This window comes from Etheostoma cragini, chromosome 11 (genome assembly GCF_013103735.1).
Source record: "Etheostoma cragini isolate CJK2018 chromosome 11, CSU_Ecrag_1.0, whole genome shotgun sequence".
Lineage (NCBI taxonomy): Eukaryota > Metazoa > Chordata > Actinopteri > Perciformes > Percidae > Etheostoma > Etheostoma cragini.
Genome location: NC_048417.1, coordinates 25,395,975 through 25,411,637, shown reverse-complemented (window position 1 = coordinate 25,411,637; position 15,663 = coordinate 25,395,975). Strand labels below are relative to the sequence as shown.

General features: G+C 40.9%; 1 protein-coding gene and 1 long non-coding RNA gene across 4 annotated transcripts in view; one reads left to right on the top strand and one right to left on the bottom strand.

The window, feature by feature from the left end:
• mmadhcb (metabolism of cobalamin associated Db) overlaps positions 1–6,602 on the top strand; it is an 18,591-nt gene extending 11,989 nt beyond the window's left edge. For 2 of the 3 annotated variants that reach the window (XM_034885203.1, XM_034885202.1), the window contains 5 exons: positions 1,962–2,185; positions 5,100–5,202; positions 5,309–5,439; positions 5,616–5,702; positions 6,195–6,602. In XM_034885203.1, the coding sequence (XP_034741094.1) occupies positions 1,962–2,185; positions 5,100–5,202; positions 5,309–5,439; positions 5,616–5,702; positions 6,195–6,389 (740 nt within the window). In that variant the 3' untranslated portion in view covers positions 6,390–6,602. The remainder of the gene's footprint in view (positions 1–1,961; positions 2,186–5,099; positions 5,203–5,308; positions 5,440–5,615; positions 5,703–6,194) is intronic. The other variant, XM_034885204.1, reaches the window with a different exon arrangement.
• On the bottom strand, positions 2,394–14,892 carry LOC117952718. Its single transcript, XR_004658486.1, has 3 exons — positions 14,880–14,892; positions 14,555–14,557; positions 2,394–2,537 (listed from the first exon to the last, which is right to left on the bottom strand). It is a non-coding gene; the product is annotated as an uncharacterized LOC117952718 (long non-coding RNA).
• Positions 14,893–15,663: the final 771 nt, after the last annotated feature.

The following is a 15,663-nucleotide window of genomic DNA, read 5'->3' as shown; positions in this document are numbered from 1 at the left end:
AGAAATTCTGAATGTGGTCTCTCAGGTCCCAGAAACTTTTCAGTACTTTGCCCAGGCTGAGCCACCTGATGTTGCTGTCGTAGCTTATGTCACTATGTTCACTCTCATTTTCTTCCAAAAGTGCAACAAATTGTCTATGATTTAACGCTCTCGCTCTGATAAAGTTAACTGTTTTAGTTACAGCATCAACAACATGGTTCATTTTTAACACTGTCTTACACAACACTTCCTGATGTATAATACAATGCAAAAATGTCAATTTCTGCACAGGGTTAATTTTTGTCACTTTATCCTGCATCCTCTTTAAAAGTCCAACATTTTTCCCCGTCAGATTTGGACAACCATCTGTTGTCACACCTGCCAGCTTGTCCCATTTCAGTCTTAACATGTCCAAACACGCATTCACCTCTGTGAACAAGTCATTACCTGTGGTGGTCCCTTTAATTGACTGCATGGCTGCCAGCTCCTCCGTGATTTGAAAGTCTGCAGTTATCCCACGTAAGAAGATGAGGAGTTGGGCGGTGTCACGTACATCGCAGCTCTCATCCAAAGCCAGAGAAAAACAGTCAAAGTCGGCCGCTCTGTTCTTCAGCTGAAGCTCCAAGTTTCCAGCGATGGCCTCAACCCGCCTCGTCACAGTGCATCGGGAGAGTGACACGTTCTCAAACGCGCCCTTTTTCTCCGGGCATATCAGCGCAACAGAGTCCAATAAGCACTCCTTTATAAACTCTCCGTCAGAAAACGCCTTAGTTTTTCTGGCGATTTTGTGAGAAATGACGAAACTTGTCCTGACAGCTCGGTCTTTGGGGGTGTGAAGTTTGGTAAAAAGTCCTTGTTGGGTTTGCAGTTTTACCATCAACGCATCAGCCTCCCTTGCGTGCTCTTCATCTGACAGATTCCTGTATTTGTCTTCGTGCTTTGTTGTGTAGTGGCGATTCAAATTATATTCTTTAAACACAGCAACCTGTGTTCCACAAATTAAGCACACGGCTTTACCTTTTATTTCTGTGAAGAAATGCTTTGCATTCCATGTCTTGTTGAAAAGACGGCATTTGTCATCAACTTTTCTTTTTTTGCTGTGAGCGGACATCTTGGCGGTAACCGGGCATCACGCGTCGCTAAGCAACTTCACTCAAAGGTTACGCATGGACATACGCCCATAAATAACACTTTTCAAAAATAAAAGCAGCACCGCTGTATTGCACACTCGAGATAGATATTTTTTTAAAATTTATTTTGTGATTTATGATTGGCCTCACGCGGGCCGGACAGGGACGCACAAAGGGCCTGATGTGGCCCGCGGGCTGTAAGATGCCCAGGTCTGATCTAAAGCAACACAAAAATGTGAAATTAAGGGAAACATGATGATAACAGAGCAGTGCGGTCTAAGATCAGGGCTGCACACTTTAGATCATAAGTCATTTTGGGATTATATAAGTGAGTCTACTCGCTTGATTATCAATGAAAATGCACCAAATACTAAAACTTTGAAATGTTTTTTTTTCAGCCTAAACATACGAAGTTAAAAGAAGCATAAGAAGAAATGTCCACAAACAAAGAATATGCAATAAAAGAATTAACTGCAAAATGAAATAACAAAAAAATCTGCTCTGGCGTATATTAGGGGTGCATGATATATACCACACAATATACCAACAATACCACGTTGCGCAATATTTTATCAAAAGTGTCACAATAAGTATGCAATATTTTGTGGACTAATGCTAATGCTAATGTCTGTTGGTTGTATGGCTAAGTTGTGTTTGATTTAGAGCGTGCTTGAAACGCTATAATGATCATGTTTCATTGGCCAGGTTTTTTTAATCTTTTTGATTTTTTAATCTTAAAAAAACCCACAAACCACTTTACCATGAGTGCATGATACCATTGTGTTCACACATATGTAGATGTTCACACATATGTAAATGTGTGAACCCTTTATCCTGTGATTTCCGTCCAAGCTTCAGGGCTGCAGACAGTGTGGCCTGATGACAGCATGGGGCCATTTGGACCCCAGGACCAGCGCTTCCAGCTGCCCGGTAACATGGGTTTTGACTGCCACCTGAAAGGATTAGCCGAGCAGAAAAAGAGCCTGACACACAAGACGCTCCCTGACGTGCTTTCCTTCCCGTCCAACAGTGAGAGACACGAGTTCATTCTGGCCCAGTCCATCCCAGAGTTCCTAGTAAGTAAAATAACATTCACATTATCTCAGGGTCTAAAATTAACACTCGCCAAATGTGGCGGGTAAATCTGAGAGAGCTATCCGCCAAATGGCGAGTAAATGTTAGTACCAAAATAGTTCGTTTTTTTACTCTTCATTTTGGTGAAAGTGCATCTACTTTCTTCTGTTTCTCTGCAGTCTGCATATCAAGGCTTCACGGGGGCGGGCCGACACACACACACACAAACACTGGTGGACACACCAGACGCCAGCCACCCCGTCAATTCTGTTTACTGATAGCTAGCGTTAACCTCAGGCTAATTAATTAGCTAGTAAGTGGCGATTTTTGGCAGCCAGCCTTCCAAAAGAAAGTCTCAGGAGTTTACCCGTCCGGAAGGTTCTGACACACTTTCCTCACTCCGTGGACAGCTATAGGCTTAACCGATGTTGATTTCTCAAAACTGCTTGTGGGACTGACGCAAGTCCACAGCGGCTCGCGGCGTGCATGTCCAAGCTTGTCTCCAGCGCCTCCACCTGCAGATTGTCAGCTGCGTGTCTGACTGCTATACTCTCAGATGGGCGACTTAACTCTGCGGTCCTCATCAATAGTTCAACGTGTCACATAGTTCTCCCCAAGCAGAAAAAAAGAGGTGCTCAAAACGGAATTTGCTAATTCAAAGTTAGGACTAGCAAGTCAGTTAGCTGTTTAGACTTAGGCTGTGTCTCAAATCCCGCCCTTCTGTACTAAATACTAACTATTTGAGTACATAGTGCGTTCACATTGTTGAAGTGCGGTTAAATTAAGTATACTTAAATACCCGGATGGTGCACTCAAAACTAACAAAAAATTGAGTGTAGATCGATGAACACTTTCCACACTCAACGGTTGCCATCTTGGCTATGTAGCGGAAGGGGCGGAGCTAACAAGAGTTGAAAAACTTTTGATAATGGCGGCCGAAGACGCGATAGCAAGACCAACGGAGCAACACAAAGTTGAACGTGAGTCTTTTTGCTATACTGTATAACATATAATGTACCTGTATTTGTATATTTGGTTAATTTTACAGTTGGTACTGATTTTCGTACCACGAATTATAACCTTTAGTAGTACCGTAATTAGACGTGCTAGCAAGCCAACCTCAGCTAGTTAACAGCGGCAGTTTAACCATATTGGCAAATAAGTTCTAAGCTAACTATACATGTGTTGTAGTATATTGTTGTTTGTGTTAAACTATCGTCCCACTTTAGAAGATTTTAGTGTTAGAAGTGTGATCTTAACAAGTTCTACATATTCCGATGTGCAGTGAAATAGCGATCAGCTGATTGTCTGCCGGTAACGTTAACAGTAGCGTTATGTTAAAACGTATCCGCTGTTTTTGCCTCCACCTGATGTATATACTGTTTATACTGCCTCCCCCTGATGAATATCCCGTATAACCCATCTCTTCAGGGACAAACAAGGAATAAAGGTCCGTCATTTAGGGGCGACGATGGCCATCAGACCGTAGAAGGATCCCCTGGAGAGTCTGAAGGGGAGCCTGCAGAGGCTGGGGGGAGCCTGCAGAACTACAAGCACATTTTTTAAATAAAATTATATTAAAAGTATTTAAATTTGTTATCTTTTGTATTACACGTTGCATGACTGTTGCAAGCATATAATGTTGCATATACGAATAGAGGAATGGGATCTATTTAAATGTCAATTCTGTTCCTTCTGCTTTCACCATTGTATCGTCATGTATGAAGACAATTTAGAACAAAAATACAACTTATATAAAATATGTAATGATGTTTTGTCTATTAGGTAAGTTGTATGGTTAATGCTTCACAACAACAGTCTTATTTATGGGACACAAGGATTTCCTCATGAAACCGTTGAGCATTAAAATGAACAGTAACATTATGAATGAATGAATGAATATTAACGTTACTTATCTTTAGAGCATAAACATTAGCATATACATAAAAGAGTGGACTTCAAAGAATAGGTATAATTAATTAGTTGAAAAGAGTGCAGTATCAAGAAGGAATATTACAATACAGTTTGTACAGTTTTCAGCTAATGGTTGGGGGGAGCCTGACGGGGTCGTCGCTGTCGTCATCCCGGCGTGACACGGAGCAAATAAAAATCACATTTATTTTTGTTAAAGTATCAAAAACAAAGCAGGATTTATGTTTCACGAAAAACAATAGCAGACTGGAATGCTCTCCCCCCCCTTGGTGAAATTCCCAATTATACAGAAGAAGAAGGATGAAATGCGATCGTCATTTCCAGTAAGTGCACATGGCAGTGCGCGATTTGAGACAACACTCCTCTGTCGAAATTTACGCACTACGCAAGACAGTACGTAGTGCACGAAGTGTACTTCTGTAAGTGCACTAACGTAAGTGCGCGATTTGAGACACAGCCATAGAGTACATAGCCTATTTACAATTTTATCAAGGAAAACAATTTAATGTATTCATTAAATATTATTAATTTATATCCTGTCCGGTAGAAAATATGCCTGGCCGGGGGATTTTCTTATTTTTCTTGGCTGGTGAGTCAAAAAGTTATTTTCAGACACTATATTACTCATTACCACTGTTTCCTCAGTCTCTCCGTCTCCTTTCTTGCTCTGGGGAATAAAGCTGCCTTCAAGTGCACTCAGACACGTCCAGATCTCTAAACAATCTGACGGGAAAAACTGTGTGAAATAAAGTCTACTTGTGCTACAGTGGGGGTTTAAAACACAACAGTACGTCACAAAGATGGGCCGTTATACACCGCTGTCCAGTCCTGCAGAGAATTCTCTTTTGCATCAACTCAACAAATCGTCTCTCTCTCTCTCTCTCTCTCTCTCTCTCTCTCTCTCTCTCTCTCTCTCTCTCTCTCTCTCTCTCTCTCTCTCTCTCTCTCTCTCTCTCTCTCTCTCTCTCTCTCTCTCTCTCTCAGGAGAAAGATGAGCCAACCTCGTCTCCTATTCCAGCTGACCAGTACTTTGATACCTCCAGTCTGGAGTGTGCCGTTCAGTTGTGTCCTGAACTACTAAAACAAGGTACCGTACTGCACTGGTCATATAACAGCCACGTAGAGTTCCTAGGTTTGTCTTTGCTGCTACTGTTTCTTTGTATTCCAAATGTTCCTGCTAATGTGCTGAGCAGATTTCCAGTCCATGTTTCCTGAGGCACCGTCGTCTGGGATGATGATTGTCACGGTGACCCAGAAGAGCCATAACGATATGACAGCATGGAGTGCTGAGGTGGAACAGGAGAGGGAACACATGCTTGACAAGGTGAGTTGCTGTCCACAGTTAGTTAGGACACACGGAGCAGAGAGGATGCTTAAAATATTTTATATTTTTTTGCACGTGTGTAACACATGGGGAGCTGAAGACCGTAAATCACACAATGACACAATCCCTAATCATTCAAGCCACTCAGTGAGACTAAGGGTTTATTTGCTTTACAGTTTGTTGATGGAGCAAAGGAGATCTGCTGCGCTCTGCAGAGAGAAGGATTCTGGGCTGACTTCATCGAGCCATCCTCTGGCCTAGCGGTAAGATCCCACTGTCACTCAGTTTTGGAAGGGTTAGGGAGGGGCTGCCATAGCATGTTATCATATCTGAATCCTGGTTCCAATCTTTTGAAATCCCCATCCAATTTTTAGGTATTTTGTTTGGTGAAATGAATCTCTGTGAAAAAAATCTGTTCTGTTGTTTTTTTTTGAGTCAATCTTTCAATCAATTAGTGTATTTTTCACATGAAATCACGTCATCAGTCACTTGACCTGTAAGGTTTCATTTTACTGGTCAAATATTTTCCTTGTTCATTGCACTTAAAAACAATTGATAAACTATAATGGCCGAAACATCAACTACAGTAGCCTGTAATACTTTCCTCACACAATAGGTTAGGTCTTTTCTCAGTGAGGCCGTTAACCTTTTGCTGCCAGTTTATTTATTTACTTTTAATGCATTAGTGTATCTGGTTTCCTGGAGATGGATGTGATGAACTAACTAATGGCCAGTGGGTGTGTGTCTCTCCCCAGTTCTTTGGCTCGTACACCAACAACACACTGTTTGAGACGGATGAGCGCTACCGCCACCTGGGCTTTCAGATCGAGGACCTGGGCTGCTGCAGAGTGATCCGTCACTCTGTGTGGGGGACACATGTGTTTGTGGGGACAATATTCACCAATGCACCAACCAGCAGCCCTGTTATGAAGATGCTGCTGGGCAGCTGAACACCAGCTGCCATTCAAACTGTTAACACACCCATGGACTATTTGGTGACGGCAGCTTAATCATTAGTAACTAATTCTCACTAATTTTCATCAGTGGTTTTACCTTTGCTAAATTTGTGAAAAAATGAGTAAATTTTGAGTTATATTTATAGATTCCAATCCCACTGTCTGCAAGGCTGCTGTCATCACATTAAAGTCTTTCTTGACTTAACTGTAAGTAAGAGTTGGATTACTTGTTCCAGTTGTGTACAAGCTTTAACTGTGATTTTGCAAACAGGCTGAATCCACATTAATCAAGTTCTGGCCAATTAAAGTAGTTAACGTCAGCGACTCCACGCATTCCACCTTTTTATTGCATTAGTATTAAGCAAAATGACAATGCGATGAAAAAAAATCATGTTTTTTTCACCAGTAAAAGGATTAACGGAGCAACTAGTGTCTGACGGGCCGAGCCCAGGAACATGACTGGCAACATGAAGGATATCAAAGTTCAGTACAGGTGTCTACAATGTTGGCATAGGTTTCCAGGACTCTAGCATCAGTTGGCTGTAGGCGGCAAGTGATCAGACAGAGAGCGTTTCAGCGGCCCGTGCTGGCTTTCTCTAACTGTTTTCAAAGAGAGCCAAGTCTTTTGTCCACTGCTTTTGCATTGCTCTGCGCTCTCAACGCAAAGAGTTAAAAAAACTTCAAGTCAGAGTTGACAAATTGCCTGATGTCATTTATCTTCACAGCAAAATACCTGTTGGCTGAGCACTGGGTATTTGATGGCTGCCTAGCAAGAATAACAAAAAGACGTAGCTGGTCGGGGCAATGCGTTTTGACCAAACAAGGCAGTGCAACGTGCCAATGGTCTGTCTGTTTGTGGCCGTTAGAAGTCAAAGTAAGAGGAGACTGAGCTGGGGATCAGAGAACCCTGGGAACATGAATTTGCTTCTTATTGGCAAACCAGCTTAAAGTGCATTTCTGTTGCCCAGTGCACTGGAGTTGCTACTTTCTCAACCATGGGCTCTCTCCTGAGTCTTGTGGGACATCAGTGGTGTAACATGTTGTGCATTTGGTGCCACCTTGGCTGTGCTCTGGAGGTGAACTGGCACCTCTCCAGCTACCAGTCCACACTCCGTACTCTTGAACCGACGACCCTCAGGCTCCCGGGTCCATACTGAGCTGCAGTCCCCATGCATCAGGAACGTAGTTAGTTAATGGTTACTGCTGCTACTGAAATATAGGCATACAACTAGGAGAAACACAATTCTGGTTACAGTATGAGAAAACAAAAACTGAATTTGGGGAAAATGGTGTCTGTCTGGGGGTCCACTGTCTGCCCCCCTCTTCTCTCTCTTTTTACAAACATGATTTCACAGACTCTAGGAGAGAGCCATGCAACCTACTGCCAACCAGCCAATGCAGGCCCGACCTCAGCTGGCCGTTGGTCCTGCCTAGGGTTTACACACCCAAAGGCTAAGGCCCTGAAGCATCCCAGACACAACCCCATCAGAGGGACAGAGTCCAGGCAGAGGACACACCAGCACACTTCCACTGGCTCAGACTTTTAAATGAGTCTGGACATTATCCTTTTTAACCTTAAACAATAGCTTTATAATTAACTGGCAAACATTGCTGAGGAATTTCATTCCCTATTAAATATTCTCTAAAATACAGAATAAGATTCAGATTAATAGCAATGTGTTTAAAAAAAAGTGAATAATGCTCAAAATCATTAGACTAGCTTTTAATTCCATAATAGCAATGCATTGGGAACATTGCCCATTTAATTCCAAATCAAAATATGACCAAAATTGATCAAGTTTGTGTTATACCTTTACAGACAGTTAAGAAAAAGGAATATTAGGCTGATTATTCTTTACAAACTCAAACATTTACTGTATAAACTAAAAAATGTCATGTCAATTCATCTCTTTGATCTGTAATCCGTTAACGGCCAGAGCACCGGTCACCTGTGTGAAACCGCAGCTATAACTAGACAAGAATACCAACATTTTGATGTAACAATGGTCCATGGCAAGTGAGAATTGTTGTTGTATGTTGAGCATACCCCAAGTACCTGAATATTTTGTGAATGGTTTAAAGTTAGAATCACGTCTGTAGGTAAAAAGAAAAAAGGGAGATACATTTTGAAGCAGAAGAACATTTGAAGCTTGCTCTTATTTACTTTAATGTTAAAATGAATTGTTTAAAACCTTAATATTTGAAAATGTATAAAAATAAAAGCTGAAAAAGTCCCATCTGTTGAAGAGTTACAAAATGTGAATGGTTTTAATAGCGGAAATTTGCAGAAGTTAGGGAGAGCCAAAAAACATACAGAATAATAAGAAAAATAAAGAAAGAACAGAATAACAATATGTTACACTCAGGCAGGAATGAGGACCCACAAGCAGAGATGAGGTGGGAGCAGGCACACAAGGATTTATTTTAACATATAGGCAGTTCCAAAAAAACAGAGAGATGGTGGCAAAAACAAGCGACTGGAAACAAAGTCCAAAAATGAAAAGCAAAAACCGGATGCAGGAGATACAGCAACTGGGATAAACTCACAAGAAGGGTCAGGAACACCGACTGAAATGCTGACATGAACACATCAACAGGACAAAACAATCTTACAAGAGAAGCACAGACATTAAATACACAAGGTAATGAGGTAACAAGAAGCAGGTGGAAAACATCAGGTAATCGCAAGAGCGGGCAGACACAGGAAGTAAAACTGAAGACAGGACATTACAAAAACCAGACTTCAAAATAAAACAGGAAACAGAACATACAGACACTCAGAGGGACACAAGCAGAGATGGAAGTAACAAAGTACAAATACTTCGTTACTGTACTCAAGTAGATTTTTCAGATATTTTTACTTTATTTATTTTTACTCCTTGCATTTTAATATGAAAATCGGTACTTTGAGAACTGTAAGTCATACAACTGATGTTGTAAGCCTGTTGTTGTATTGGTCTGTAGTTCTGGCAAATTTAAAAGTTAGCTTGTTTATGTTTTTCCCCTGTTACCTAGGATACACCTGTTAGCTAGGTTGGACTTGGCTGTTGATTCGATATAATGGCAATTGTTGAACGTCCATGTTCATTAAGATAATGTAATTAATAGTGGGTTGATTGTTATCATTTACAAGCATGTATGATTCCTATTCATTGTGTATGGTAGCCTTCACATTGTTATATATTTCTTTTATTACCACACACACAACCATAGCAGAGCTACCCCCCCATGTTTATACTGTTGCTTGATTGTAATAAAGCATAAACAGAGATAAGTTGTCTCCGTCTGTGTATTAACAGACACACCTGGGGCCAAGTTGGAAACAAGAATCAGCTCTAAATCCAGTCCTAATCTAGTCCTCACTAAGTTTAAAATAATTCTCATTCATGAGGCTACTTTTACTTTTGTACTTTAAGTAAATTTCTAAGCCAGTACTTTGTTACTTTTACTTGAGTAAAGAAGTTAAATCAGTACTTCTACTTTTACCAGAGTATTTTTTAACACAATAATCCTTACTTCTACTTGGGCAGTGAGTACTTTTGCCATCTCTGGACACAAGATAGGACCAAAAACACAAGACCAGGGAGAAAAAATGCAAACAAGACGGGGAAAGAAAAGGAAAAGAATCCAAAGCAAAAACCCCAAACCACAACACAATAGTTGGAATGCTGTTGCACAGCATTCCCACAATAATGACTTGCCTGAATGATGCCCATCCTTCCAGCCAGCAATATAGGTAAAACACCATTCACCCATCATTTTGGGTGAATTATTGTCATTCACAACATGATAACCTATTATGTGTGTATGTAGAGTATGTGGTTGACATTGACAGATCTTTGCAAAAACTGAGTCAGTTAATAAACTGGCCATGCCCTTACTATGTAGGTTCACTTTTCAAGTAAATAAGGCACTAGAATTGTTGATATTCCTGCTGATGATTTTTGGGTTAAAGGCTTGTCAAGACTTACTTCTTTCTGAATTGATAATATGAAGCATGTTTTTAAAGATGTCATAGTGTGGATGTGGTGGACGTGGCCTCAATGCAGACGGATCCTTTTGCATTATTATTTTAAAAAAGCACTGTTGGATCACATTAGGCCATATTATCAACTTTATTAACAAACAACAGAGGTGTCACTGAAATAACTGATATGTTCCCATTCTTGTACTCATTACTCGTCGCAACCAATGGCCAAGTCTGTGTCCAATTAACAATTCAAAGACAAGTCTTAGACAATAGGAAAATGTCTGAAGTCTAGACTCCAGTCCAGCCCCAGGCTACCACATTGCAAGGTGTGTGATGGATGAGTTGGTTAATGTATTTACAGTATTGTACCGAAAAGGGCCACTGGTGAAACATTTATATGAGTTCTGACTTCATTCTCAGAATTCTGACTTTATTCTCAGAATTCTGACTTTTTTCTCAGAATACTGACTTTTTTCTCAATGCATTGTCAATGAGAAGATGACTTAGCATTATGAGCGACTACGGTAGCGAGTAGTATGAAAGCCCGAAAATCTGCATAAGGACGTTGGTTGGGGTAGTGGACAGGTCAAACACAGGACTTTCACCAGGGAGACCGGGGGCCGTGTCCTGCGTGTAATGTTTCCTTTCGTCTTTTCCTAAACCCATTAATCACGGAATGGAAAGCCCACCCACAACCTTTTCCTTCCTGTGTACAAACCTGCACCCCCTGGGGTTTGTCACACGCCCGCCATCATTTCCCCACTCACAACCTCCAACAATCAGCCTCCCTCCTCCAACACACAGCGCCCCTCACCCAACCTGTCCTTTGCAATACAGGGGAGGAGAGAGCTACGGATGATCAAGGTGAGGAAAGCAGCAGTTCCTGATGGCCTCAGCTCCAGGCTTCTCAAATCCTGTGCAGGATAGTGGGACACATGTTTAACCTGAGCCTGAAGCTATGGAGGGTGCCACAGCTCTGAAAGACTCCTCCTGTGTGGTGCCTGTGCCAAATACCCTGTATTCCCAGGATCTCAACAGCCACAGGCCCATAGCACTGACATTCCACCTGATGAAGACTCTGGAAAGGCTGGTCCTGGTCCATCTCCACCCACTGGTGAGCCCATCCATGGACCTACTTCAGTTTGCCTATCAACCTGGCACTGGGGTGGATGATGACATCTTTTATCTTACTTACTTCTTATCTTTTATCCACAAATCTCTCTTCCACTGGGAAAAGGCTAGAAGCACTGTGAAAATCATGTTCTATGATTTCTCCAGCACCAGCCAAAGCTTCTGAGGGAAAAGTTGTAGCGGACTCTGTAGACCTCCACCCCACTGGATGGATATGGACTACCTCACCAACCAATCTCAGTTTGTAAGGAAACAGGGCTGTGTGTTTGATAAAGTTGTCTGCAGCACAGAGACCCCACAAGGAACAGTCCTGGCCCTGTTCCTGTTACCCCTCTACACTGCAAACTTCATCTATCACTCGGGAAGCTGCCTCCTAGAAATGTTCTCTGATGACTCTGCAGTGGTACAGTAGTACGTAAGAGAACTTAAAAGACTTTTTGGACTAGTGCATACATCCTGGTTACGGACAATGATGTGGTTAAATCATATAAGTATCTACTGAGGAGACTCGGGTCTTTTGTGTTACAGGGGGCACTCCTAAGCACATTCTTTGTCTCTGTGGTGGCATCAGCCATTCTCCATAGTGTGGTCTGCTGGGGCAGTGGCATTGCAGACGCAGACAGGAAATGACTGGACAAGCATATAAAGAAGGCCAACTCTGTTGTTAGTTGCCCCCTTGACACCGTGAAGGTAGTGGGAGACAGAAGGATAGAGGCTAATTATCCTCCATGTTGGACCACTCCTCCCACCCTATGCAGGACACTGTATCAGACTCCACAATCCCAGCAGACCACATGGACAAAACACACACACCAAGACTGATAAAATGTGCAATAAAATATGTATGTGCAATACTACGGAAGAGGATTAGGGTCTCTGGTGAAACATTTATTTAAGTTCTTACTTTATTCTCAGAATTCAGACTTTTTTCTCCGAGTTCTGACATTCTGACTTTTTTCTCAGAGTTTGGACTGGGTAGCTCACCTGTGCTCCATGTCATTCCACTCTCTCTTCCCTTTCATGTCTTCAGCTGTCCTGATAAATGACCTTTATTATTATTATTATTTCCATTTATGGTCAACAAACCTCCTTTACATGAAATTATACCTAATTTCTGATTTAAATGAGGAAAAATCATTATTTGTTTTGGATTAATAGCTGGTATGTGACAATTATTAGCCAGGACATCCCCAGGTCAAAGTTAACTGATGCAATTGTACTCACAAACAACGAAGAGTTAACAGCAAGGAAAAAACTAATTTACGGAAAATTGTCAATTCTTCAAAAACACATTGAAGGTATTTACAAAGCTGAAGTTGTGTCTGTATGTTTGTGTTTGTGTGTGCATGTGTGCGTCTGTTTACATTTTTATGTCAGGAAATCATAATAATGTGATATATTGCAGTACAGCAGTGTGATCCATTGCCCTATGCACTGGATGTGTGTGTGTGTGTGTGTGTGTGTGTGTGTTCACGTGAGCTTGTGTGTGCATGTGTTTGTTTGTGTCTCCGCATGTGCATGTATGTGTGTGTGTGACCCGGGAAGATCACAAATGCTGATAAAGAAACATTGAAAACGGGTCAAATTTGACCCAAACAACACAAGGGTTAATCATTTCAGTTTAGTGTCATTCAAATTTGATTACTGTATTACATATCTTGTCTCTATGACACAAGTTTTAAGCAATATAAAGTATTTTTGGCAAGACATTTTAAACTAAACAACAGATTATTTGAAAAGACAGTGTTACCTACAGTTAATAAAATAATTGCAACTACATGTCCAGGGAAACATGTACATTGTAATCATGGTCCAGAAAAATATGAGGGGTTGCAAGTTAAGTGACATTTGATGTCATTCATTCTATTTAACATAGCATGGCAAATTGTTATAAAGTAGCATGAAATATGATAATAAATTAGATACATCCATTATGCCTTTTTATTGATTTTTCTAACACTAAGTGATATGATTTGAACTGAACACAAACAACAACTGACAATAATGACATGGTGAAAACTCCATAAAAAAAACTCAATGGCAGTCAAAGCTAACAAATGGGTGGGTGCAGCAACATATATATAATTGATGATAATCTGCCTGTAGAAATTAAAAACACGTTGATATGATATATAAGTCATCATCAAAATAGAAAGAGACTAATTTGTTTACCGTGTCTTAGAACATGTGTCACCAGGGTTTGCAAGCCTGCAGGGACATTGATCAGTCTAAGAGACAGAAACAGATTCATTCTCCAATCGTCCCTAATTCTCACTAAATGATAGGTGTTTCAGAGCTACTAAGTTGCATTTATTGATTGTTTTGGTGTGTTAGTAGCCTGCATAGTCCTGGGCATCTGAATGTGATTGTTGCTTTTAAACGAACCCAAACAAACCTCACTAAGGGGGAAAACCAACCCTAGTGCAATTAGACCAAACAAAATGAGGCAGATGTGAAAGCCTGTGCTATGCAACAATAATTGTTTATTGTAGTGCTACATTATCTGCATACGTAAACTGACAGTTATTCATGAAATTCTCTGCTGACTTGCCAGAAGACAGAGCCGTTGACTTGTATGCAGGATAGAAATGAAGTAGTTGAGATGACAGGTGAAAAGCGGTGAAGTCAAGTCAACCTTTGTCGAGTCCAAGTCCAGGACCAGTCAAGACAGAGTGGTTAACACTGAATATCTTCTCTTCTTTTTATTAAAAATAATAAAAATAAAGAAATTCTGGAAATATGCTATGCAAAGCAATCTAAAAGAAAACACAATGTTTTCTTAATTTTCTTAAAGTTTGATGGCTTTGTACAAGCCTTAGTTATGACCATATCATATCAGGCAGTCAAACTTGGACTGAATGTTTGGACTTGATATTTGCATGAGTCCTCTAAACTTGATTGCAAAATGAACAACATTTGTACAATTCATGGCAGTTTAAAATTTGTAAAACAATGTTTGCAGAAAGAGTCGTTTTTTTTGTTTCCGTCCTTTGTGGTTCAGGAGTTATGAGCTATAAAGTGAATTTTGCGATGTCAAGAAGTGCAACACACTGTAAACACACTCCTCTGGCATGTGCGGATGTGTTTAGGCCGTCCCAAAGCTCCTATTTCTGCCCCGAGGACCGAGCATCAAGGAACTTTTGGGTGAGGACACACAAGAGAAGTCTTCCTGGAAGCCGTGCAGTTAAAGGCGTTGCTAACTCCACCCTTACAGCCAACGTACTCACGTAACGCTTCAGAAAGGACAGCTCATCCCTCTAAAACACAGTTCCTCGGTTCCTCTCTTAATGATTTCCTCTCCTCTCTCGGTGGGAGTGAGTACAAATGATAAATAATTCATACATTTAAATAAATCAGCTGAATTTCAGGTGAATGCATCTTACATGAAATGAAAAGGAATTTGCAGATTTTAATTTTAATTTATTTTCTGTTTCATTGAATCAATTATTAGATATTATTTGTGGGAAGAAACGGGAGCAACCCAGAGTCAACCCGTATCCACCACCACAGTAGAACAGTCAGTGTTCATCACTGAGATGGCCTTTTGAGCTCAAGTCCTGCCCCCCCCCCACCAAGATAACCTCCACACCCATTGGTCTCTGTCCCTCTATCATAAAGGGCAGACAACAGTGGAAGAGATGGTAAACCTGGATGTGACGACAGTCCTGTCTATGAGCTATTTACTGAACCCCCTTCCCTTTCTTTAAATCAGTTATGTGGGAGAAACACTTGGAGCACCCAGAGAAAACCCTATCAAAGTAGAAATATTACACTTCACTTACTTAAAAGTAACCCTAGTTCTACAGCTGCAGATACTGGAGATGGTTTTACCCACGGATGAAAAAAACCTGCGTCACTTTACTGCAAAATGAATGCTTTAGTTTTTTCATAATCTCGAGCCCATCTGTGATATCCCTGAAGATGAGATCAATAGCTTGTTGTGCAAATTCATGGTATTTACCGGAGGAAATGTCCTTGAACTTTGTAATTGCAGCAACGATATTGTTAACCTGAGGTATTATGTAATCCTGAAGCAGAGAGTCAACTCCTTGTTTTGTTGGAATCAAGTGTCTGCTTGCCGTGTGGAATTTGATCCTCAGATTCTCCAACATATGATGGAACCAAGCTTTGGCCAAGCAAGTGTTAAAAAAGGTCTTGATCCGGCTC